Below are 23,199 nucleotides of genomic sequence, written 5' to 3'. Positions count from 1 at the left end.
AAGATTAGAAAACGGTGAGATAGTAGACAGGAATTTTTAGCAATCATCGTCGATTATGTCTAACAAAAGCATAGATGGGAGTAACTAGAGAGAGCTGAGAAGAAATCCAATGCCAGGACCAAGATTAGAGGTAAATTCATTACGTTGATTATCTTGGCAATTTAAACTCCTTATAATTACAATATGTTCCACTTTCATCAACCATCACAAAAGCGAAAAAGATACCCCATGAGCAACTTTTCTCGGTCCGTAGGGGAAAGATTTTGTATTCAACCAACACCACCTGTACTTAGGTGGTTTTCAGTTGTTTATTCGGACTGTCTCTGACTTTGTATTTTCCATCTGGTGAAGCCCATGGATGAAATGCCGTCAAATTGACCGATGGAACCGCGTTTGGAGGCGGAACCTTGATTTGCGAGCAGTTTTCGCTCCATGATGCGGCGATAACCTTCGCGAGATGTGCAGACAAGGTGTAGGTAGCAGCCATGATGCAGTGGTAGCTTAATTTCGAGGATTGTTGTATGCTGGAAATACTAAGCAAAAGATTGTCTGAGGGGGGTTAATAATAGGTGCTAATTTAATGCAATAGGGTAGTTAAGGTATTCAAGGTCCTCTCATCAATAGTCAGTGTTATGTGATATATTAAATATCTAAGACATAAGCTATCGACGAAGAAGGCAAGCTCGGGAATTATTGGATTCGGCTCTAGCCCTATCAATGTCTCTGTGAGATAGATCTAGGCAAGCCCGAGGATCCATTCTCTTATCTTCCTCACAACAGCCGAGCTTAGGATTGCCGGTTTAAGCTTAGCTGCTATTTCAGGCGTACAGTAGGTGACGCTTCCCCACAAAATAGAAAGCCTGCAACACATACTTTGTCAGGCCTGTCCACTTTCCAGACGGGAACCTTGTAGGGATATGGATAACGAAAGATTTGCAAGATCTAAATGTGAGTCCGTTTTAGAAGTAGACTTACCGTAGGCATAAATTCTGTACCTTGGAAATTAAGTGAGCCACTTGCACTGCAGATTATATGGTCGTATACGCTTTTACCTCCCAGCCACTGGCCGGACCCAGGGCGTCCTTGGCTTGGCAACTCGTCTTGCCACTGGGACCTGGCCACGACTGCTGCGCTGCATGGCAGATAGCAATATATGATACGCCGCCCGCTGTTGGAGAGCGTGGGTTAAATACTGGCAATATTAAACGAGAAGGGTAAGCGTTGGAGAATCTCATCCATAATAGAAGGGACCGATGGCTACGGAGGAAAGACATGACTGTGACTGAACTGAAGAGATAGATGTTGACGAGTTGGTGGAGATCATATAGCCAAGAAGTGGCTATTAAAAGACCTAACACGAGCGGATAAAAGGTACTATAACTAAGACAACTAAACAGGTTATTGTGGTAAGTAGTTGTTCTTTATCTACCAATTCTTCAGGGGATCTTTCGTGAACCAACGACTTGAATGATGGAAAGCACAGATCTTACATCTTAGTCATGTACTAGGATAACTGCCAGTTTGGAAACACAGGCGCAAAACGGTGTCCGATATACGCAAGAGAGCACTGTTTCAAACTCTGCATGAATTAGGTGAAAACTGTATTGTAGACGCTGGGAAGAGCCAGCTTATTGCTGATATGGCCAATATACCGTAGCCAAGTAAGAATTACTCCAACACTTCAACCGATAGTATAGGTTACTCCATCAGCACTATGCAGTTTGGTCGTGAGCTATGACGTGCGCCTTTTGTCGCTTATCCTGGTCGCATTGCTCGATATCTTCTTCCAAGCCTTCAATGACCTGGACATCTGAATCTATATCGACGTTCCTGAGAGGGGAGAACTTGCTGCGACCCTCGAACAGCCATCCGGCAATCATTGCAACAGCCAAGCATGTCATGATCAAGACGGTATAGTTCATAGTGTCGGCAGTCACCGGATGCGTTTGCGGGATCTAGCGCACTGTTAGCCCCCAGAATGAGCATTAGGAATGGGACAGGGACACACGAATGCCACGATGATAACGAGGACAGAGTATAGAATAGCGACAATGTACACCGGATTTGACCAAACTCCAAAGTCCCAGCGAGGACTTGCATGGAGCATTGATCTTTTGGTCAACAGAAGGACGAGTGCGGGAAACCCTGTTGCTATATTAAGAATGGAATAACACAGAATGAAGCGAGGGTCATACCGAAGCTGATGATTTGGCAAACAGCTTGCGCACCGATAATAGCGTTGAATGCGGTGAGGGAAAAAAGATAACTGGGATGCGTTAGGAAAGCTTCAACGTCGAAGGCTTTCTATCTCACATTAGACCAATAGCAGACACAATCGCACATGAGAGGTTGATTGACCACACAGGAAGGTTTGTGTTAGGAGACAAGTGCACCAGCCTTGTGAAATGTCAGCTGTGGATATTCTGTTGGGATGGAAGTCGTTCAACTCATACTTATCATTCCAAAAGAGACCATTATCTCGGGCGAATGCATAACCTTGACGACTCATCGTTATGGCCGAACCAAGAGATGATGCGATCATGTTCATGAGTAGAATGCAACAGAACACTATTGCTGCTGCCCGGCTGCCAATAGCGAGTCGAATGATTTCGAGCACGGGGACCCTGCAGCGCGTCAGCATTATCCAGCAGGACCAAGCTATCGCTCTCACCCAGTAGATGTTGCAACAATAGCATCTAAGTCTTTGACAGAAAAGCCAAGGACAAGAATCCAAACAAGACCAATCGCAAACTGACTGAGGATGACGATGATCATGATGCGGGGGAGAAAACGCTTAGGCTGTGGAATCTCCTCAGCTAGGTGCGCTGGGCCATCGAGACCCATCAGAGTTGAGAAACTATTCATCAATCCGAGTAGAACCGCGAATCCCGTAGAAGAGTATCTAGTCACCACTTGATTAGCAAGCTGGACGACGAACGCATTTTCATCTGACACGAACCCGGTCCTGTTGCTCGTTTCTACAAAGACGAAACTCGCGGGAGCCTTTGGAGCCTTTACAAGGAGCAATACAGAGAAAGCAATGAAACCAATGGCGGTTGCCCAGCCTCTACTAGTCAGCACATCGAATTATGGGAGAGTAGCAGCGATACTTGTACTCACAGCCAATATTCTCCAGCGTGGGGATTCCCCTCAGCCCAAAGAGGTTCACGAGCCAGCAGCCCATTGCGACAATCATGTATGCGACAAAAAGACGCCATCGAACAGTTACGTCAAAGTCCGCGTCACAGAGATTGATCAGTGCCAGAAACAAGGTGGCGGTAACAGCACAGCAGGCCGCGTGAGTCAGGACCCAGCCAGCATAGTTCAGCCAACCGAGAGGATAGGCAACCTGTCGCCTGTACTTTTCAGGGGTGAGAAAGACGGCGTAGTGATAAGCGCCGCCTGGCAAAAATCAGTACGGTTGACAAGCTGTGGATGGTCGACATACCAGCAGTGGCGAATCTTGCAGAGCATTGCGCGAAGACGAGCATGATACACATGACGCAAAGACTCGACGCCGTGCTTTAAAACAGGTTTGTGTCAGCTTCGGCATTGAAGACGATGCGCGGAAGGGCTTCCAGACTTACTAGCCATAGACGAGAGTGGGAAGACCACCGGCCGAGAGACTTATGAACAAAATAAAGGATATTCCACCGAAGGAATTGATGGTAAGCCATCCTATGCTTATGCCGCTCCAGAGGCCAAAAGTGTGCGGAAGGTGTTGGCCTTTCGAGGGATTGATCTGAGTAGCCATAATGAATGGTTGGAAGGAGTTATAGAATGACTTTCAGATACTCGGGAGCTGCGGCAACCGTCTTAAGTATTTATCATTATCCAGCTTCTGTGAATTCATGAGCGAAACTTTATCTGTATCGCAGGCTGTTGTAGTATCACTATCATCGTCTAGCTTTCTAAAGAGGCTCTATGATATGCCAAAGCTATCTGGTATCCCATCATCACTATGAGAAGTCCATTCAGTAATTCAAAGTGATACAAAATGCGGTTCGGTTACCTGATTGTTGAGCGATTCGTTGTTGAACATCGGACTAATCCAAGACAGGATATCATAGTGCTATCAATGAAAGCCCTCCAGGTGATATCAACTCAATGTGAAAGAGATAAGAACCAAGAGAGATAACGTCCATAGTCATCATAGTTCTTGATTGGACAAATCCTTCCAGATAAGCACTAGTAGGCTCACTTGTTAGCTTGAACTACGTTAATCGAAGGCTAACGTTAGGTGAATAATAGTTAGATCTGGTTTTATCAGTAAACCCCGCATGAAGTTGCCCCACATTCGTTGCTAAACCCATCAGCCAACAGTAGCACTATCTCCTGCATTATCTCGTGTTCTCGTATGCCATGTTCCCCAGAGAGCAACCAATTTCTTGTCAAAACAAGCGATTGGGAGGGACCGTATCGAACAGAATATGTATAGTATAAGATCTAGAGATGCATGTAAGAAGAAGCCCGTATCTCGAATCCTTTAGCTAATTAGGTACATGGCGTTAGACTTGTCGAAAAAGACGTCGAAGGTGCGATGAGGGCAAGCCTGCAAGCCTGAATTGTCACTTTCACGGAGCTGAATGTGGTAGCGATGCCATAGAGTGAACAAATTAGAATGCCTTTGCATGAGGCTCGATACATATCGCCTAGGCAGCTAGTTCTGAGGATGTCTACCTAGATAGGAGATTCAAAGCGAAGTCTTGCCGGCGCCCAAGAGCGTCGGTCATGATTCTGCACAGGATATGGCAATGGACTGATGTGAATGCTGCGGTAAGACGGAGAGGTGTTGGAGATGAGAATAAAATTTAATTTCCTACTGTTGTGTTTTAAGGACTATAATGGATAAGATTGTGTTTTCAATTATTTTCTTATCGCATTAAATATTGTTTAACTTTCACCTAAGCGTGGTATTAAAGCTAGACAAAATAAACAAGGAACTTCAACTTGCACTAGATGCCCCTTTGCCCCTTGTTTGTGCGCTGATTGATATAGAGGAGAATTCGAGGAATACAGATAGAAGAATGTAGTCATCTTATTTCAAACTAAATCTAGCACGAAAGATGTAGGCATCCCGTGTGTCTAGGCTACAACCTGCCCTTCAATGCTCCCGTATCCGAAAGGATCTTCATTACTGCCCAGCATAACAATAGGATCTTTCATATCCACATGGCCACAATTTGGGTGGCTAACCGAGTAACCCAACAATGACTGTACCTCGGGGTCGTAGTCCTTGATGACCTCAAGAGGAATAGCCAAGTACTGGTTTTCATCCGCCCGGTATGAGCCACGAACCATGTGACAAGAAAAGATGTTGCGTCGCTCGTCGGTAATGTTAGCTCCAGCACCATGCCACACGCTACCGATGATCATAACAGCATCGCCCTTTTCCATCTCGGCCGTCGAGCACATGGACCTGTCGGCAGGTCCAGAAATGGCTGCTTCGGGCCAGAGATGAGAGCCGACAATGACTTGAGTGGCTCCATTCTCAAAAGTACATTTCTGCAGTTAGGTCAGCATGCTGATCAGAAGAGAAAGTAATACTGCCAACACGCACAGTGCCCGCAACAAGCAACCCTAGCAGAGAACTCTCCCCGCTACCTTCGACATGGTCAAAGTGTTGAGCCATGTCGTCCCGGTGGAGGGGCTGAGCCTTAGATCGGCCGCGAGAAAAGGCTTCCGATACGGCCAAGACGGGGTTAGACACGCACTTGTATCGCTTGCCGTCACGGAAAGGGTAACTTTGTATCTCGTTGATTAGATGAAAACTTCAAACTTCAAGGGAATACCGCGCTTACGACTCCTCTTTCAGTAACAGCTTTGATGCCTCGCGATAGACAGGATGGTTGATAGCTTTGTGGGCAAATGTTGGAGACTTTCCCGCGAAGCCACTGGACACTCCATTTTAATAATCACTCACGAAAGAAAAATAAACACTTAAACAGGATATGAGTTACTTACCTCAGAGGCGGGTCAGTAGGAGGAAACAGGGTACCCTCATACTTGCCAACTTTCTGATAGTGAGGGTCGGCCTCTGCCTGGATTCGATCTGCCTCATCTGGTGTGATGAAACCCTTAATGATAATGCCTCCGTCTCTGCGTATCACGCTGACAATTTCTTCGATGGGGGCCGTAGCTGGCAACGCCGTGATTTCCGGGTTGTTTCGCTGATGGGTAGGGTTAGGCATTTTGTCAAAAGGCTCAATAAAGTAAGATAAAAGAAAGCTTAGTTGCAGATGGAAGACGACTACAATTGTTGTAATTTTTGCTCTGAATGAATAATACAATTGCGTTGATAAAAGCGATATATATGCGCAATGCTGCTTTCGTATCCTAATTATACCCATACAGGTCAGAAAAACGTATAGGAAATGAGCCAAAAGAACTGATAGCGTTAATGCTTCCTAACCCGGAAATACTAATGCTATCTGTTGCGAAAGCCAAGTCACTCAAGATCTTATCGCAGTGGGGCTGCCACAGCATTTCCGAGGGTAGCCAAATACGATGGACAAGTGGATAACTATCGCTTTCGGATCTAAATACCTTAAGTACCACGGCAATATAAGAGGCCTGAATGACCAGGTCTACAAGGGAAATACCGACAAACATTCAATATATCAAAACCATCTTGTTCCTCTCTTGTCTATTGCTCATATCTACCGCCACTATGTCTAGTGTTAAGAGATTCGTCGCTTCAGCTCAAGCCCACGATGTCCTTCAGACTCTCAAAGCAGATGGCATCGTCGTTATTGAAGGTGCAGCGAAGACCGCAACGCTAGACTCCGCTCTCCATGAGATAGGACCGCTGGCTGATGGTCAAACCTTTGGTCTGATTGGCAAGAGTCGAACCTTTGCCACCGAGCTTTTGATGAATGACCTCTTCATCGACCTTACAAAACGCCTTCTCACTGATACCTGCACTATTTACTATTCTGACGAAAGAACTGTTTCTACTGCTGAGCCTCAAGTATCTTTTACGTCTGCCTTATTCTCTAAGCCAAGGTCTTCCGGCTGGGGGCTTCGCCGCCAGGACGATTGTCATCACACCATTCATCCCGCCAAACGGGAAACCGATTTTGGTATCGCCTATGCAGCGACTGACATCACCAGAGATAACGGCGCCATTCGAGCTGTCATCGGCTCCAACATGTGGAAAGACACTCGAGATCCCACTTCTGCTGATGAGACTCTAATCGAGTTGAAGAAAGGGGATGCTGTTCTTTGGTGAGTTTAATTCATAACTTTCAGATATTCTCAAAATTCATTCTCACCATTTGCAGTCTAGGGTCTGTCTTCTACGGCCAGAAGCCAAACACCACGAACGAGGCTAGTCTGTTGCTCAGCGCTTTCACGACGCCAGGATGGTGCCGCCAGGAAGAAAATCAGTATTTAGCCGTACCATATGAGATTATCAAAACGCTCCCTAAGGATATCCAAAGGTTTTTGGGATACTACGTCAGCCTCCCCTATGGAGGCGCAGTGGAACATATGGAGCCGCTTGATTTCCTTGCGGCTGAGGGTGATTGGACTAAGTATGTCCCCGTGGATCTAGTCTGAGATAAAGGTCAGCGAGCAGCATAGGAACACAAGGTGTACTATTACTAGTGAAATATACCTAGTTACCTAGTATCATATTATAATTTAACCACGAACTGCAAAGACATGACATCTGCCATTTTGTGGATCTTGTCCATTGGTACTCCTGCTTCGTGCAAGGCCGTGCTCAAAGGTGCTTCAGTTAATATATGACAGAGATACTTTGGCACTAAAAGTCTCGTATTCACGAAGGATACTCTTCCGTTCGACCCGGCAGTCCCGCAAGACTCAGAAACTTGCTCGGAACCCTTCAAATCATGCTACAAGGAGTTTAGTTGCATGGAAGTCTACTATGGATGGTGTTTCTCAAGGCCTTGGTCGAAATGAGTGTGAGGGCTGGCTGTGTATGAGGGAGTAGAAGAACCATCCTCGTAACAGGGAGTTTTCCGCAACCTAGCGACATTTCCGAGTTTCCTTTAACTACGTGACGAGAGAGACGTTCATAATGCTTAACCTATCAACAGGGCTAGGCTCTTCGAATTTGCTGAACTTCCTTTGATTACCTGGATTAGAGATTTGAGCACATATCTTGTCGAGCATATTTAACTTTGCACTTTTATATAAAAGTAAGACAATAAAGCTTTCGAAATTGATGCTCAGAAACAACTTTTACTATCTTTAAACTGATGACAAGAGGTCACAGATTATTCTCCATAGTACTCGTTACTCATTATCCAACTTCCCTCCTATTCTTGGAACCACGGAATGATCTGGGTATCTGCATAGTCCCACGTTTCAGGCAGGTGGTACCCGGCAGGAATAGGGACGCGATAGTTCCCTGGTATTATATAGTAAAACCCTTATGGCTATTAATCATAATCTATCTTGGCTATCTCGATATAAGTCTAACGGTCTAATCTATTATATAAGAATCTTTCCCAGTCTTTACAGCCATAACTAACTTTGCTATTTATATATATATAACAAAGTGCATAAAAAATAGGCGCAGGCTATATAGTAATAGATAAGTACTAACTAATAGCTATTAACTTTTATATTACAGAATAGATACTTCCCTTAAGGATATAATTAGAATTATAATCTCCTAGTAGTATATTTCTAAGGTTAATAATTAGAGAGCTTAATCTGCTAATTTAATAATATTCCTTATAAGAAATAAGTTATTAAATCAGGCTAAAGTATATCCCTTATTATCTAACCTTTTTTAGCCTATTAGCAAAGTAATTAGCTAAGGGCATTATTAAAGGGTTTAAGAGGGTAAAACTTATAAAATATTATAGTTAGAATTAGAAGTAGGGAGTATATTTTATTCTAGGATATAATACTTAGACTAGCTGCCATAGTGGCCTTATTTATAATTTTAATACTAGGAGAATTATATATAGCTTTAATAATAATATATAGACCTGGGGTTTTATTATGGCGGAATATTATTTATTTTAAATAGGCTTTATATCCTTTATGCTTAAGTATATACTTAATATAACCCTGGTATTTATGTTACAATCCCGCGGTTACGTCACGTGCGGTTTATGTACAGACGACCAACACCAGAACGCCGTTGTCCCTGGAACGCATCATCCCTACATACCGTCGTCCCTCATTCCACAATATTAGTATATAAACCACATTCATTAGCACCTCCACAAGACTTAGCTCACCAGCTATCAATAAGACTTCTTTATATCAATAAGCCTAACACGCATTACTTAATCATTAAGAGACGTGATACCTAACCCGCTTAGTTTAACGCCCTATGTATTCTGCAAACATAAACCTATTACGGACTAGTTTCCCTGTTTGAAACCACATTCGTCATAATTTAGGCCCCTGTTAAATATATAAAAGCAGCGAGCTGACCTCCTAATGGTTAAATTCGAACAAGTTTTAGATAAAGTCTCCTGCAATAAGCCTATCATGCCTGCCAAGCTCCCTTTGGAAGCGTATTAGGTCGTTAATAAAAGCTTGCAATTGCCTCGTGATATTAAGTAAATGTGGTGAATCTGTTATGTAATCTACTAACTAGCGCAGAGATCGGCTTGGTGCGTGTAATGAGTATATGTCTGCGATGCCTAGATGAAGAAGAATTATTTCTACTATGGTTAAGCTTAGGCTCTGTAAGTTATCACTTAGTAATTCGATAAGCTTTGAGGCAGGTCTTGCGAAGGAGGCCATAATACCGGGTTATGCTTGAATCTGTATTTCGATGTCGGAGGATTTCAGAGCGTTTGGAATAGCGGGGTAATAAGTATGCCAGTCGGTATAATTATTATTCCGTCTCGTGATGATAGTGGAAGCTGAAATCGCATTCTGGCTGAGCGTCTTATCAGACTAGATTGATTTATTTTTTTGTCGGGATCCTGGTTTTGCCTGTTTGTTACTACCATGCATAAGACATTATTAATTATAGCAGAAAACGGATCGTTATGCTGAGCTAGCCGATCAGAAGAATAAGGCCAGCCTCAAGTGGATGCCTTTGGATATATCTATAATGGTCGGAGGGGTCAGGGTTGACATATGCATTCAAAAAGCACAAAAGAACAAATTTCGACACAACACCTCCTAACCGTAGCAGTGCGCGAGCTAAGGACATCATCCTATAGCAAAAGCTTCCATAAGTTAATACCATTATTTACTAACCGACTCAAACTAAACACTAAACGTAATGTAAAACCTATTAGCACTAGATAAAAGTATACATTAAGACCTTCAGACTTACCCTATTTATTTCTTTAGAAGTTTATATTACTTGTTATTAGTATATTCGTCTTCCAAGTTGTTCACGTTGTCGTCGACCCCAAGCATTGTAGCCAATCAGAATTTAGTGGACAAAATGTGGCCGTTTTGGGAATTGTGGGGTCCATACAGAGTATATAGCCAATCGTGAATTCCGCGGACAAAATCCATCCATTTTCAGAAGCATATACCCGTTGGCTCGGGGCCAACTAAGCAAGCTGAGTTGGGCACAAAAGTGCAAGACAGCCGGCACGGACCGGTTGTCATAATTTCTCGGCTTCTTGGAGCTAAAATCAACGAAAAGCTAGATAAATAGTCAGTGAATATACCACAAATTGTGTCCAACTGCATTACGCACTTACCTGCAAATCTCAAGGCTGCTCAGGCCGTTGTTTCTTCACGCCTGCACCTCTATTGATCTTCCCACCTTCACTGAAAGTGGATGTTTTACGATCCTATTGGCTAATAATCCCTGTATCTTCCCTGTTATTCCACCTTAACTTAAAAGAGAGCTCTTAATAAAGGACCTTAAGTAAGGTTTAAGCTATAGCAGAGTTCTAACTTTTCTATTAATTAAGTTCTTTGCTTTTTTTATAACTGGATTTTGGGTTTAATCTACTCTAAATCCTACTTAGGTATAAAAAGCAAAAACATATTATATTTCCTCTTTCTATTTAATTATAGCCTAAATATAATAGTTAGGGTTTCTAAATAGGTAAACTAGTTTATACTAGGTTTGTATTTATAAATAGCATAAAGTGTAATAATAAGTAATATAAAGTATTATATTTTTTATTACCTAAGTGTAATATATTAGGCTTATTAATATAGAGATACTTTATTAATTGCTAATAAGCTATATTCTATTTAACATTAAGAAAGTATATATATATACTAAGAGATATATAAGTTAAATTAAGTTGGCTTTATAACTAGTTGTCTTCTTTGTTATATAAGTTAAATAACATATATTTAATTTATATAGGGTAGGTAGATGTTTACTATACGAAAAAGGTAGGGTATACATCTCACGTGCGTCAGAATACGTTGGGTCGTAACACTATACATGTTTCGATTCGTGCCCGTAACAGCGCTTTAAGGCTTCTATAAGGCAGCTGTAGCACACCCATAATTCCTTGCATAGCGATTATGGCCTGATCTTTTGCCCTGTGGTTTAACGGCTTGTGCACACGTAGCGCTGCTTACTTGTGGCTGCATGAGATCAGCAAAGTATTTCCCAGTTGGGGCTGAGCAGTGTGCCCCATGACCAGCTGTGCGACAGCCTGATGTAACCGAAGGCTCTCATAACGATAGGAAGGCAAGGAACCTAGAGAATGTTGAAGTCGGCAAGGTCCGGGTTTCGGCAGGTTGAAAAGACACCTTTGTCTGGCACTGTGCTCAGATGCCGATGGCCAGGCTTGTAAACCACCGTTGGCATATAAATGCAGAACTTCCACACCACCGCCTTTCAGGGCTCATCAGCACACCTCTTCTTATACTCCTGAATTCTCAAAACGCTCAACTCTCAAATATTCCCGGCGGCTCATCAAAATGTCAGACACTGTCAACTCTCTCAACCTATGGACTGTTCGCAAGCTTTCGCGGGTCGTGAACGGGTTGATCTCGGAAACAGCGCCTGGAAAAATACCTGAAAGCAGTCGTGGCCGAGATGTTTACATCATTCATTGGGGTGTAAAGCCTTCTGGTGGCACCAGCTTTCATTATTGCCTTCTGGTTGCCGATCCTGAACCCCAAAACCGTCACGAACCCTCAGCGGACACCACTGGAGTCGTCTTCAGTTGGGGTTCTTTTGGCGGACGCGGTCATTCATGGGATAACCTCGTCAAGAGTGGTGGTAAGAGCAGGCAGTGGCCCTTTGACTGGGATAAAGAGGTGGCAGGCCGGAACACGTACAAGTTCATCGGATGTACGACACGAAGCGATTCATACATTGCAGGTAGAAGTAAGTCCTCCTTTTTAGCACATGCTGGTACTTCAAACAACACCGATCAGCTACTTACACTCAGGACTCTCAGTGGATGCATTTGGAAGCTATTACAACATAGCCTTCAATAACTGCCAGCAGGTAACTACCGACGTGGCTAAGGAGCTTTGTGGGTTTGTTGAGTTGCAACAGATGGGAGACTACATACAAGCAAACAAATAAAACTGTTATCCTAGTAGTTCGAGACTAGTCTCTGAGAACTGAAACCTTATGTAATGTTGGATCTAAATCGTCAGGCTAGAATAGCTAGCTGAATAAGAAGAAATTATGAGAGTGCATGCTTTGTTGTATATTTAGTAATTTGATTAAAGCGATGTCATTTGAGACTCTTCCACGTGATTCATTTAGTAGACCTGCGCAGTGACGCGAGATCATTATATTTAAGGCTGGCGCTGATGTTCAAATTCAAAACTGCAAATTCAGAGACGTCAGGCAGTAGACACTGCTTACTGTTTGGGCAACAAGGCAGTCATGCGGCTTCAACGTAAGGCGTTATTAGAAGGCTAAAAAGTGTATCAGAGGTGCTATTCAAAGTTCTTCAATCCGGCCGAGAAGCTTGTTTCGCGCTCGTTACTCCAGTTATTCGTCGGCAAGGCGTTCTGCTTACTTGGGGACTTAGGTGCATGACCGCCTGTTGTAACGACGTCATCCAGGAAGCCTGGTCCTGCGCCCAGCTAGGCAGCCGGAGTTTAGTGTACCTACCTCTCTGTATTTAATTTAATCCACCTGCCCCTCATCTGGTCCTAATTAAGACTACGTAACATCATACCTGCCCCGCTACTTCCACTATTCTCCTCTACGAACGGAATGGCAAATGCTCATTGCTCACTCCATGTAATAATGGCCTCAACATCAGTGCAAAATGTACAGAACATGCCATTGCAGCCAGCCGGAACACCGACATCGCCTATACGTGTAGACGCACCACCGTCACCGTCACCGCCCGAGAACAAGACATCCAAAGTAATCCTTCCTCACGCAGCCGCCTGGAAAGCTGCGTATGAGTCTATGTACACGCTGCTTAACGAAACAGATCCTACGAAACAGAATAATCTTACACAGAAATGGATAAGAAATATGCAGCAACATTTGAACATCACGATCATCACGGTAGGTGCCCAAGCATATAACATGACCCTTAGCATGCTCCCTCCCCCTGATACTGAACGATCATAAAAGCACACAGAGGTGACTGTGTCTTATATTTTTCGTGATACAGGGGTCTGTTGTCAGCGCTGCCATCTCCAGTGCATTCAGTTGGTCCTACTTTGGGCCAGGTGAAGCCGAGTCGATTTGCCTGCAGCTTGTCAAATTCATTTGGTGCAGCGCACTTGTTTTCTCCATCACGTCTACAGCATCAGCCTGTCAACAAGCCACTAGCCTACATCGGCTAGAGTCTCACCCTAACGGCCTTGAGTTAATTCGACGTCTGTTAAGAGGACCTGCCCTTCACCAATTATCAACAAGCACGCCTTTAACAAATGGAAACGTACGAGTACCAATACATACGAAACGGCCTCGCTTTCTACAGAGGTTCCTATGGCAGATACCTGCTATGCTACGTAATGGAAGTCTGTACATGTTTGTTACTGGCTTGTGCATACTTGTATACTGGGACTTCTCTCAGTCTATTAATTCTCCGTCGCACCCTATAACCGTAGGTATTTAGAACTAATACGTCTTATTATGAAAAATGCTTATACTTTAACATAGGCTGTGGGTATTACTTTCTTTACCCTAATAGTTGGATGTGCAATCTTATGCTGGGGAATAAGTACAGTTGGGTTATATTATTGGATTGGTATGACTTTTAATAGTTGAAAGGGCTTATAAAAGTTTATTATTATTAATATAGTAATTAATATTATAAGGTTTTACTTAATTTAAGTAAGATTATTACGCCATATATATTCTTTACTTATCTCTATAGAGATGGCTCCTCTGTCGCTATTCTTTTTATAGGTATATTCCCGGCGCGTTTATGTCAAGGATAGTCACGGAAGCTATGTAACTATAGACCGACCTGGCCACCGCCCGAGGCTATACCAGGGAGGTCCACTTGGTGTTCATGCCTGGCTTACCATGATTAAACCCTCCGGCATTATTGAATGTATCTTGATTATGTCTGGACGGAGTGGTCCACCAACGGATTCTCTCGGTCAAGATGACAGAGTTGATAACCAGCCCCTCAATCCCAATGGGTAGCGTTTATCAACTAAGTGTCCAGGGCCAGTTATATAGGTTACAATTAAAGAAAAGCTTAAGGAAAATGAAAAGAAATCAACTAAATAGATCATTCCAAGTTAAATGCTATCAAGACGAATGCTCGTATATAAGCAGCAAGATTCAGAATCTACAAGTATGTAAAATATATTAAGCCCTATAGGCGACTACAAGGGGATTACACCCTTACCCCCTGGAAGTGAATTAGAAAGAAGAGTGGCAGGCAAACAGTTACATATGCTTACAATCGATTATACTCGCCTCCTAATGCATTAGTAGAGCGCTAATGGAAGATGGCTAATCCAGGAAGTAGCTGTAAATTCTTATTCTTAATTAAAGAATCTCTAGTAGACTATCTAATATCGCCTAGATAAGTAATTCTCTATACATAACCATGCACTAAATCCATAACCCTAAATAATATTATTTATATTATTAAATAAAGAATTTAATAAAAAAGTAACCCTAAGAGTCACTAGATTAGAGTAGGAATAGTCAGTTATATATATTTAATAAATAGGCAATCCCTTAAAGGCATAAGGGAGTAGATTAATATGCGAGATCCATTTAAACCAGGGATGCATATAACATATAAAATATATCTATTAGCATTTCAAATCCGGCGTTTCAAATTTGTTTTATATAAAATATGATTTTGGCATATTTAGTTGATTTTGGAAGTTGTTTGATTGCATTTGACCTGTGGCAGCGCTGAAGATAGCGGTAGTCTAGGCCAGGCATATACTTTGGCTCAGCAAGAGGAATCTCTAAACGGCAATCACCATCCAACGGTACTGGCTAGTCTGTCTAAGAATTGACATCGATTTTTAAGCGTCTTCGAAATACGCGATCATTTCCTGGCACAGCTTTGGCAGTGCCATCTCTGCCTCTTTTCAGGCCCCCAAGAGTCCTGGTCAATGCAGCTGCGTGAGGATGATGTTGGCGATGGACACGCGTCGCTTTGAGGCCGGTAATCATTTAAGACAATGCTCATTCCGCCACAGAAAACTCCCATTCAAGCAAGCTTGAAACTATACAAATGCGCCTTTCAAGAGTCGTGTCCCACGCTGATGACGCCCCACCCTCGCACTCCTGCCGGTTACCTAGAGATATATGGCCGTCAGGACAGCTTGCTTTATGACCTCCCCTACAGTCGCTACATCTTCATAGGTCTTCAAAGTAAATGCTCCTCTATGCAAAAGCGTTGAATGCGGTCCCAGGGGCCTGAGCTTGTAATACCGCATAATTATTATCAATGCTAAATATACCAGCTTCGTTCTAGTGGTTAATAATCGCAATCGACTGCCTAAACACCGAGAGCTATATACGGTCTATTGGCATCCTTCCTCAATTTTGACTTCACAACTCGAGTCATCACTCGGTACCATCACCACATCTATATTTCCTTGGCTCTTCCTCTTGAAGCCTTTTTTCGCACTAAATGGCTGCCTCCCACTCTCGCCTTTCTCGAGCTATATCCCTCTTACACCACTGAATGGTGATGATGCCCCAGATGGTGGCCCATAGGAAGGGGACTATCCAAGCGACGCCGTATGCAACCGTTGCAGGTACTTGAGGAATGACTGAGATGATGGTCAAGGGAATGGCGAGATTCAGGGCTGGGATGGACCAGAACCAGGACTGCATGTAAATCATTCGTCGGAAGCGAGGGCTAGCTTTGTAACGGGCAACCAAAGCTTCTGGGTATGGGCGGCCACCACCGGCATTGACGGCCACAATATCCTCGATAAAATAGTACACACCGGGCAGTACCTTAGTCGGAGAGTTAGCATAAGAGCAGCCTCTGTGATTCGATATGCATTTGTACCTTTTCTCCTCTGGCCGTTGAGCTAATTCGAAATGGTGCTGCCCAGCCCATGTAACTATACAAGGTGATGAGAAACAGAACGCCACCAAGACAGTAGAGAATCGCTGGAGCAGGCATGCACAACACTCGCAACCAGACATTGTGAGGAGCACTTCCGACAGTAAAGAGGGCAGTGACAAAAGTGATGGTGAGGACCGATACCCAGGTCAGCATGTCAAAGCACCACCGATAATTCGTTCCGAGAGGGCGGTAGAATTTATCAACTTTCATCAATCGGAGCGTACGGATGGCGAACTCGAGATAAGTAGGACCGCCCCAAATGGTGGCCACAATTGCAAAGATGATCCATCCCTCGACTTCGCCAGCGTAGCGCATGCCGTAATAAAGAGTGATTGGAATTACCAATGCATCGACAAAGACTAGAAGGGCAAAGATGAAGAGCTTCCAGCGCTTCCAGCCATGGTGCCACGTAAACGGTAGTTGTGGAAGCAAATGAGGATTCTCATCGCAGTACTCTAGAATGGTCGTTGCTCGTCGTCGGTATTTTTTCTGGGTGGCAGCTCGGGAATGGTAGTAGATGCCGGCTACGGGTCGCTGGGCATACGAGAGGTTTCGTCTAGGCGCATCCGAGCTTCGCCGGGACATTTCTGCAAAAGCTGTGTCGGTTGTGTGTCGTTGAACAGGTTCTAGAGGAACATCAAAGCGCACGCGGTCGGCGGATAACTGGCATGACTGGGAGGGTCGAGAAGGGTTCGCGGCGCCAAGGGATCCGGTGGCTTCTGTAAATGAGAGGGCTGAGTCGGGAAGGATTTGAAGACGGCCTTGATTCACCTCGTACATTGACTTTACTTCAAAAAGATTGATTGGAAAGGTAAGTCAAGTTTTGATGGTGCTGAGAAAAGGAGCAAAGGTGAGTTGAAGACACGGCTTAAGGGCCATAGTTAGGACAAGACTGGAATGAGTACGTAGGAGATCAGGAAGGGCTATTTCAGTAGCAGGATTCATTATTAGGAGCTACAGCAGCTATAAGAAAAGCAGGAAGCTTGACTGTCGAAAGTCAAGAGTGAAGGGATGTGGAGGCTTCTGATTTGCACAAAATTTGTGTAGGTTTATTGATGATGGCGTCTCGCTCTGTGAGTCTGTCAAATGCGACCACTTCTTTAAGCACGTACTGGTGTCAATCTAGTAACGATGAGATAAGTTCACGAACGTTAACCTTGGACATTGCGCTAGAGTTGAGGCCGGCTACCCAGGGACCTCTTCGAAACGAGGCAATATGGAAGCGACCGGTGATTTGGCTTAGGCCGATGCTGCCATTCTACCTATCCCAGTTGTGAGAGGGAGCGTATTTTATTAACGCTAGACAGCAGTAGTACCAGTTCCTCTGCGTGGGGGTAGCCGCTATCAACACCTGTTCAACGCGCCACTAGGGACGCGGGGCTTTCTACAACCAATCAGCCGATATCTGAGGCTATATGGTTTGTTAGCGCATAATGCTCGCCTAATAATGATTTCAGAGGGCGCACCGGGCTAAGGGTTAAACCATATCTTGGGTAGTTGATGACTTTAAACGAGGTATCTTCTTTAAAGAGCGAAACTAGAGGTGCTACTACCCTCACGGCTATGATACGTGTAGCAGCAGGAATTTCCACATTTGTCGACTAATCACTCATTAACAATAGTCAGTTCACAACACCAACGATCCTGTTACAAACCTCGCAGTTACATCACGTGCACGATTAGCCTTCTAGGAAGTAACCGTGACCTATACGCAATCACTTCGTGGTTGCTTAGAGTACTACGTGATCACTTTCAAGACACCGTGGCCACCATCAAGTATGTAGACCACATTCATTAGCACTTTCATAGACTCCAGTTATCAATAAACCTTCTTGATGACAATAAAGCTTAACACGGAAGACAAATTTGGCCGATGCCTTCGTTTGGAGGTCATTGTGATGATAGCAATAGTCTTGCTTCTATTCCAGATGCGACCAACCACAGCATCAGGGGGCCGACAGTCTTCACTTGTGCCGAGCAACCCGAGTTCATTGACTTGATGGTGCAAATATAGATGCACCCACAACAGTCACGGATCCCTGCGAACTCAAAGCTGGATGTGGTTAGCTCAGCGCTTCGTAGCCTTTCTTCGTTGAGACTGTATAAGGGAGGTGGTCCAATCTGCTGGTGGCTGGGATTATGGATACTATGTAAGGCGCTGTGCTCCCTTTAGACACATGTAGCTTACACCTTTAAGTAATACATCATCTTCCACTCCCGTAATATTACTTCATCATTCTGACCCTGTAGCTGCACCGTCCCGTAGCTCAACACGTGCGTGCTCTGCCCTCTTTATGTTCAATGTCGTTACGATGACGTGTATATCGGCCACTATCGCCGTTTTTCATTGGGCGACCACAGCCTATCGAGTTTATTTGGTTTTTCTCATGATTCTGTTCTCAATTAGTACGGCATCTATGCATACCAAAACTACAGTTTTTGGCAGCGCCAAGTCTCCTCTTGTGAGCCCATACCACTGATTAGTGAGATCCACGGCGCAACGGTGACGCAACGGTGACGCAACCCCTATCACAGCTGTGTAGCTGCTCTGCTTCCAGCTTAATAGTGACAAATGAATTTCTCTTTAAGTACAGTCTACGAAGCTGGTGGCCTCCCTGGTCTCATCCCTACTCTTGAGACCAACGTCAAGGATATCATCAGGAGGAACTCATCACGACCACCTCCACTCTATCAATCGAAACAGCAGCGCAGCGCCCTCATACATTGAAATCATGGGTCATCTTTCCGTCGTCCATACTGCCCGCTCCCGTGGCTCCAGGGCATCTCAGGTGCAACTCCCTGACAAGGAGGATGTCTTCACAACCGCAAGCTATGGCTCGCGATTCGCCCGCATGGAGTTGCCACGCCATCAGATGCCTGAGAGTGAGATGCCCCGTGACACTGCTTATCGCTTGATCAAGGATCACCTTAGCCTCGATAACAACCCCACCCTAAAGTATGTTCCGGAGTCATAATCCTGATCATAGTGATACTAATTTTCGAAGCCTGGCCTCCTTCGTCACCACTTACATGGTAACTTGCCTCAACTACGTATCCCCAGTAACCACTGTCTTGCTTTAGCAATCAAGCCACTGCATCAGCCTGTGAATTTGAAGTCTTAGCTTTAGGAAGTCGCAATACCCTGATCGCATGTCTATCAGCCCATAGTGCCCATCAGTCAAATCTCTCGCTAGCAGACACATTGACTAACATGCGGATGATTCCGTCCAAATATACAGGAAGACGAAGCCCAGCAGCTGATGTCAGAAGCATTTCCTAAAAACTTTATTGACTACGAGGAATACCCCCAATCTGCCGACATTCAGAACCGCTGTGTTAGTATAATGGGCAATCTATTCCACGCGCCTGCTGGCCTCTCTGTCGGAACTTCTACTATCGGCTCGTCAGAGGCCATTATGCTCGCGGTTCTCGCTATGAAAAGGAGGTGGAAAGCACGGAGACTTGCAGAGGGTAAGGCCACTGATAGTCCTAATTTCGTTATGTCCTCGGCAGTTCAGGTCGTCTGGGAGAAGGCCATGCGCTATTTTGAGATCGAGGAGAGGTTTGTTTATTGCACGTCCGACCGCTATGTCCTTGATCCTGCTGAGGCTATTAACCTATGCGATGAAAATACTATCGGCATCTGTATGATCCTCGGCACGACCTATACCGGCGAATACGAAGACGTCAAAGGTCTTAATGACCTTCTTATTGAACGGAAGATTGATATACCTATCCATGTGGACGCTGCGAGCGGTGGTTTTGTTGCCCCGTTTATTATCCCCGACCTCGAGTGGGATTTTCGATGCGAAAAAGTCGTTTCTATCAACGTCTCTGGCCACAAGGTACCGGACCCCCTCCTGTTCTTTTGAGACTTTCCATATATATTGATTATATGACTAGTACGGTCTTGTCTACCCTGGCGTCGGCTGGGTCATCTGGCGAGCCCCAGAATACCTTCCCCAGGAGCTGGTTTTTAATATTAATTACCTCGGGGCTAACCAATCGTCTTTTACTCTTAATTTTTCAAAAAGCGCTTCCCAGGTTATTGGCCAGTATTATCAACTGATCCGCCTTGGTAAACATGGTTACCGTAGCATCATGAGTAACTTGACTCGCAACGCAGATTACCTAGCTGAGGCAGTCGAGAAGCAGGGGTTTTTAATTATGTCAGAGCGCAATGGAAGAGGATTGCCCCTTGTAGCCTTCCGATTCCGTACCCTGGAAGAGGGTGGCGAGGATCGTCACTACGACGAGTTCGCGCTCGCACACCACCTTCGTTGTCGAGGCTGGGTGGTCCCTGCGTATACTATGGCGCCTAAGTCTAATGTCAAAATGCTTCGCATTGTCGTGAGGGAAGATTTCACCCGGTCGCGTTGCGACTCACTTATCGAGGACCTTCTGATCTGCCACCGTCTCCTCAAAGATATGGATCAGGAGACCGCCAAGATGTTGCAGGAACATATCAACAAGCACGTCACGTCAACAGGCAAGGGTGAGAAAGCTCACCCTGTCTACGCAGTTAGTCTCCTTGTCTCAATTCTGCTCTTTCGGCCAGTGTCAGTGTGAGGTACCGCTAACACAGAATAGAACGAGACACATTCTCTCCAGGGCAAGACGGGCAAGACCCACTCAGTCTGTTAGAGGAAAAGGGACGCCCACTCACTAATCGCCCCGGCGTAATACGGTGTCTTGGTTCAGCAGAGGAGATGTTGTTGAGAGTGTGTCGAAGGATTTCGTGGAAAGGAATTTGAGGGCAAATACAATGTACGGCTGGGCTGCAACGGAGGATTTAAATGGGATTGGCATTTCGGAGAGTTCAGGATCATTGTGGTAGCTCGACACTGGAATCAAATTGTAGAGACATTACTAACAAATCAGAGCAAGCTATTCAAAATCGCTATATAGTCCTCTGGCCATTTTGTTGCTTGTTTCGTTACTAACTACTTCATGACATTGTGACGCCGACGCAAGCGATCGAGCAAGCTCGGGTATAGCTGCTTGGGAGTTGCCCTTGCCTTCTGACGGAACCACCAGGTTGTCACAATGTGATTACGCGCCCGGATTCCTAGGAAGAGATGTGCATCAGAAGTGTTATTTGCAGATATTCAGTAGGGCCGAGAATTAGTTGCCCTCATGTTAGCTTTAGCTTATCATTGTTATAGGCCACTCTAAATTCAAATGATAGCCAATCGGTCCTGATCTTCTACCAAGCCTGGACCTGCGTCTGGGACTTACTAGTTCTGGCAATTCTCCGCCTCCGCCATATTGCCTCCGCCACCTAAACGGCTACGTATATTTCTCCGCCAATTCACCGCACAACTAACTACCAACCTCGCTAGAGGCCTTCTAGGCCCTGTCAGTGCTTTCGTCAAAACCCATCGGGCCCATGCTGGCCGACCTAGCCGGCATCACTAGGTATCACCAGGTCTGGAGAAACCCCAGAATGGTTCTTATTTCGAATCAGACGCTAGGTCGCCCCGACCCCAGATGTTGACACCACCAGATAAGGTTAGACCCCAACCTTTCAGCTCCTAAGTTGAGTTGGGGAACGAGATGCGACTGCCTATAAAGTTGAAACCAAACCCATGAGAATACCATTGCTCAAACATCTGCACAGAAACCTTGCAAGAGACACGAGGCCTCGCTTGTTCATCAATTGTCTATACCTGAATATCGTGAGTGCCAGCGAAGCTCCAGTCAAGAAGGCAGACACCGTCGCTGACACGCTGGCGTCGGTGTTACCTTCAGATGGAAAGCCTTGGTACAAGCAGGGTCATCTATTGAGGCTCAACTTCATTATTCTCTCCCTGGTCATGTTCTGTAAGTCCCGTGACAGTCTCTCCTCGCATAATTGACGAGGCTAACATAGTCTCATCAGCATCCGCCAACGGATACGATGGTTCTTTGATGAACAGTCTCCAAGCGCTTCCCAAGTGGAACCATTTCATGAACATGCCACAGGGTGCTTGGCTTGGATTCATCAACGCCATTTACTGGTTCATGAACGGTTTTTCCTTCTTCCTCGCCGCCTGGACTTCGAACAAGTACGGTCGCAAGCCAGGACTTTACATCGGCTACGTCTTTCTCGTTTCTGGCACCGTTCTACAGACGGCAGCACATAACCCAGCAGCCTTCATCGCCGCTCGGTACACCAGTGGTGCGCCCCTGCTCATTAACGAAATCGCCTATCCCACCCACCGAGCCATCGCTTCCGCTTGCTTCCAGTGCGGCTTCTACCTTGGCAGTATCATCTCGGCATGGGTAACATTCGGAACTAGGAACTATGGCAGCTCCTGGGACTGGCGTCTTCCATCACTGGTGCAGATCCTGCTTCCTGCTTTGGCTTTCCCTGGTTTCTTCATTGCGCCTGAATCTCCTCGATGGCTTGCGTCCGTAGATCGCAACGAAGAGGCAGCTCAGGTCATCGCGAAGCACCATGCTGGTGGAGATATCAACTCGCCTCTAGTCCAATTCGAGACTGAGGAGATTACAAACACCATCAAGGCCGAGCAGGAGGCCCATGCCAGTGCTAGCTACGCAGACATACTCAAGACCAAGGGCAACAGATAGAGACTACTTATCTCGGTTTCTCCGGGAGTATTCAGTCAGTAGAGTGGTAACAGCGTTGTCTCATACTACCTTGCTCTTGTCCTTCAGACTGTTAGTATCACCAGCGTTACTCACCAAACGCTCATCTCTGCATGCCTACAGGTTTAGAACCTTATCTAGGCTGTCGCAGCGGCAGCATGCGTCGAGAAGCTCTGCCGATGACCTTTGTTCCTCA

At 45.1% G+C, this 23,199-nt stretch overlaps 8 protein-coding genes across 10 annotated transcripts; 5 read left to right on the top strand and 3 right to left on the bottom strand.

The window, feature by feature from the left end:
- Nucleotides 1-1,712: 1,712 nt before the first annotated feature.
- FOXG_20256 (uncharacterized protein) lies at nucleotides 1,713-3,774 on the bottom strand (the record flags this gene model as incomplete). Its single annotated transcript, XM_018400522.1, has 10 exons — nucleotides 3,588-3,774; nucleotides 3,449-3,522; nucleotides 3,121-3,402; nucleotides 2,960-3,065; nucleotides 2,672-2,902; nucleotides 2,454-2,624; nucleotides 2,314-2,397; nucleotides 2,196-2,266; nucleotides 2,009-2,145; nucleotides 1,713-1,955 (listed from the first exon to the last, which is right to left on the bottom strand). The coding sequence occupies exons 1-10, from the start codon at nucleotides 3,752-3,754 to the stop codon at nucleotides 1,713-1,715; spliced, it is 1,566 nt and encodes a 521-aa protein (XP_018247767.1). The 5' UTR covers nucleotides 3,755-3,774.
- A 1,234-nt stretch (nucleotides 3,775-5,008) lies between these two features.
- Nucleotides 5,009-6,297, bottom strand: FOXG_10239 (uncharacterized protein). The gene is made up of 4 exons (XM_018389482.1): nucleotides 5,965-6,297; nucleotides 5,802-5,894; nucleotides 5,561-5,744; nucleotides 5,009-5,505 (listed from the first exon to the last, which is right to left on the bottom strand). The coding sequence occupies exons 1-4, from the start codon at nucleotides 6,189-6,191 to the stop codon at nucleotides 5,086-5,088; spliced, it is 924 nt and encodes a 307-aa protein (XP_018247766.1). The 5' UTR covers nucleotides 6,192-6,297; the 3' UTR covers nucleotides 5,009-5,085.
- Nucleotides 6,298-6,593: 296 nt separating this feature from the next.
- FOXG_10238 (uncharacterized protein) lies at nucleotides 6,594-7,684 on the top strand. The gene is made up of 2 exons (XM_018389481.1): nucleotides 6,594-7,227; nucleotides 7,284-7,684. The coding sequence occupies exons 1-2, from the start codon at nucleotides 6,671-6,673 to the stop codon at nucleotides 7,558-7,560; spliced, it is 834 nt and encodes a 277-aa protein (XP_018247765.1). The 5' UTR covers nucleotides 6,594-6,670; the 3' UTR covers nucleotides 7,561-7,684.
- Nucleotides 7,685-11,699: 4,015 nt separating this feature from the next.
- Nucleotides 11,700-12,579, top strand: FOXG_10237 (uncharacterized protein). The gene is made up of 2 exons (XM_018389480.1): nucleotides 11,700-12,259; nucleotides 12,333-12,579. Exons 1-2 carry the CDS (start codon nucleotides 11,848-11,850, stop codon nucleotides 12,461-12,463), a joined length of 543 nt encoding a protein of 180 aa, XP_018247764.1. The 5' UTR covers nucleotides 11,700-11,847; the 3' UTR covers nucleotides 12,464-12,579.
- Nucleotides 12,580-13,051: 472 nt separating this feature from the next.
- On the top strand, nucleotides 13,052-14,205 carry FOXG_20255 (uncharacterized protein). Of its 3 annotated transcripts, none has more exons than XM_018400519.1 (3): nucleotides 13,052-13,411; nucleotides 13,521-13,958; nucleotides 14,015-14,205. In XM_018400519.1, the coding sequence occupies exons 1-3, from the start codon at nucleotides 13,109-13,111 to the stop codon at nucleotides 14,120-14,122; spliced, it is 849 nt and encodes a 282-aa protein (XP_018247761.1). In that variant the 5' UTR covers nucleotides 13,052-13,108; the 3' UTR covers nucleotides 14,123-14,205. The 3 variants fall into 3 exon arrangements, with proteins under 3 accessions (XP_018247761.1, XP_018247762.1, XP_018247763.1); XM_018400520.1 differs by having other exon boundaries at nucleotides 13,481-13,958; XM_018400521.1 differs by having other exon boundaries at nucleotides 13,052-13,958.
- A 1,756-nt stretch (nucleotides 14,206-15,961) lies between these two features.
- On the bottom strand, nucleotides 15,962-17,192 carry FOXG_10236 (uncharacterized protein; the record flags this gene model as incomplete). Its single annotated transcript, XM_018389479.1, has 2 exons — nucleotides 15,962-16,297; nucleotides 16,353-17,192. 2 exons carry the CDS (start codon nucleotides 17,190-17,192, stop codon nucleotides 15,962-15,964), a joined length of 1,176 nt encoding a protein of 391 aa, XP_018247760.1.
- A 1,952-nt stretch (nucleotides 17,193-19,144) lies between these two features.
- Nucleotides 19,145-21,293, top strand: FOXG_10235 (glutamate decarboxylase; the record flags this gene model as incomplete). The annotated part of the gene is made up of 5 exons (XM_018389478.1): nucleotides 19,145-19,368; nucleotides 19,418-19,445; nucleotides 19,652-20,257; nucleotides 20,316-20,933; nucleotides 21,003-21,293. The coding sequence occupies 5 exons, from the start codon at nucleotides 19,145-19,147 to the stop codon at nucleotides 21,054-21,056; spliced, it is 1,530 nt and encodes a 509-aa protein (XP_018247759.1). The 3' UTR covers nucleotides 21,057-21,293.
- Nucleotides 21,294-22,000: 707 nt separating this feature from the next.
- On the top strand, nucleotides 22,001-22,985 carry FOXG_10234 (uncharacterized protein; the record flags this gene model as incomplete). The annotated part of the gene is made up of 2 exons (XM_018389477.1): nucleotides 22,001-22,235; nucleotides 22,294-22,985. 2 exons carry the CDS (start codon nucleotides 22,001-22,003, stop codon nucleotides 22,983-22,985), a joined length of 927 nt encoding a protein of 308 aa, XP_018247758.1.
- Nucleotides 22,986-23,199: the final 214 nt, after the last annotated feature.

The sequence above is a fragment of the Fusarium oxysporum genome, chromosome 11 (assembly GCF_000149955.1).
Source record: "Fusarium oxysporum f. sp. lycopersici 4287 chromosome 11, whole genome shotgun sequence".
NCBI lineage: Eukaryota > Fungi > Ascomycota > Sordariomycetes > Hypocreales > Nectriaceae > Fusarium > Fusarium oxysporum.
This window is presented reverse-complemented; position numbering and strand designations above follow the sequence as displayed.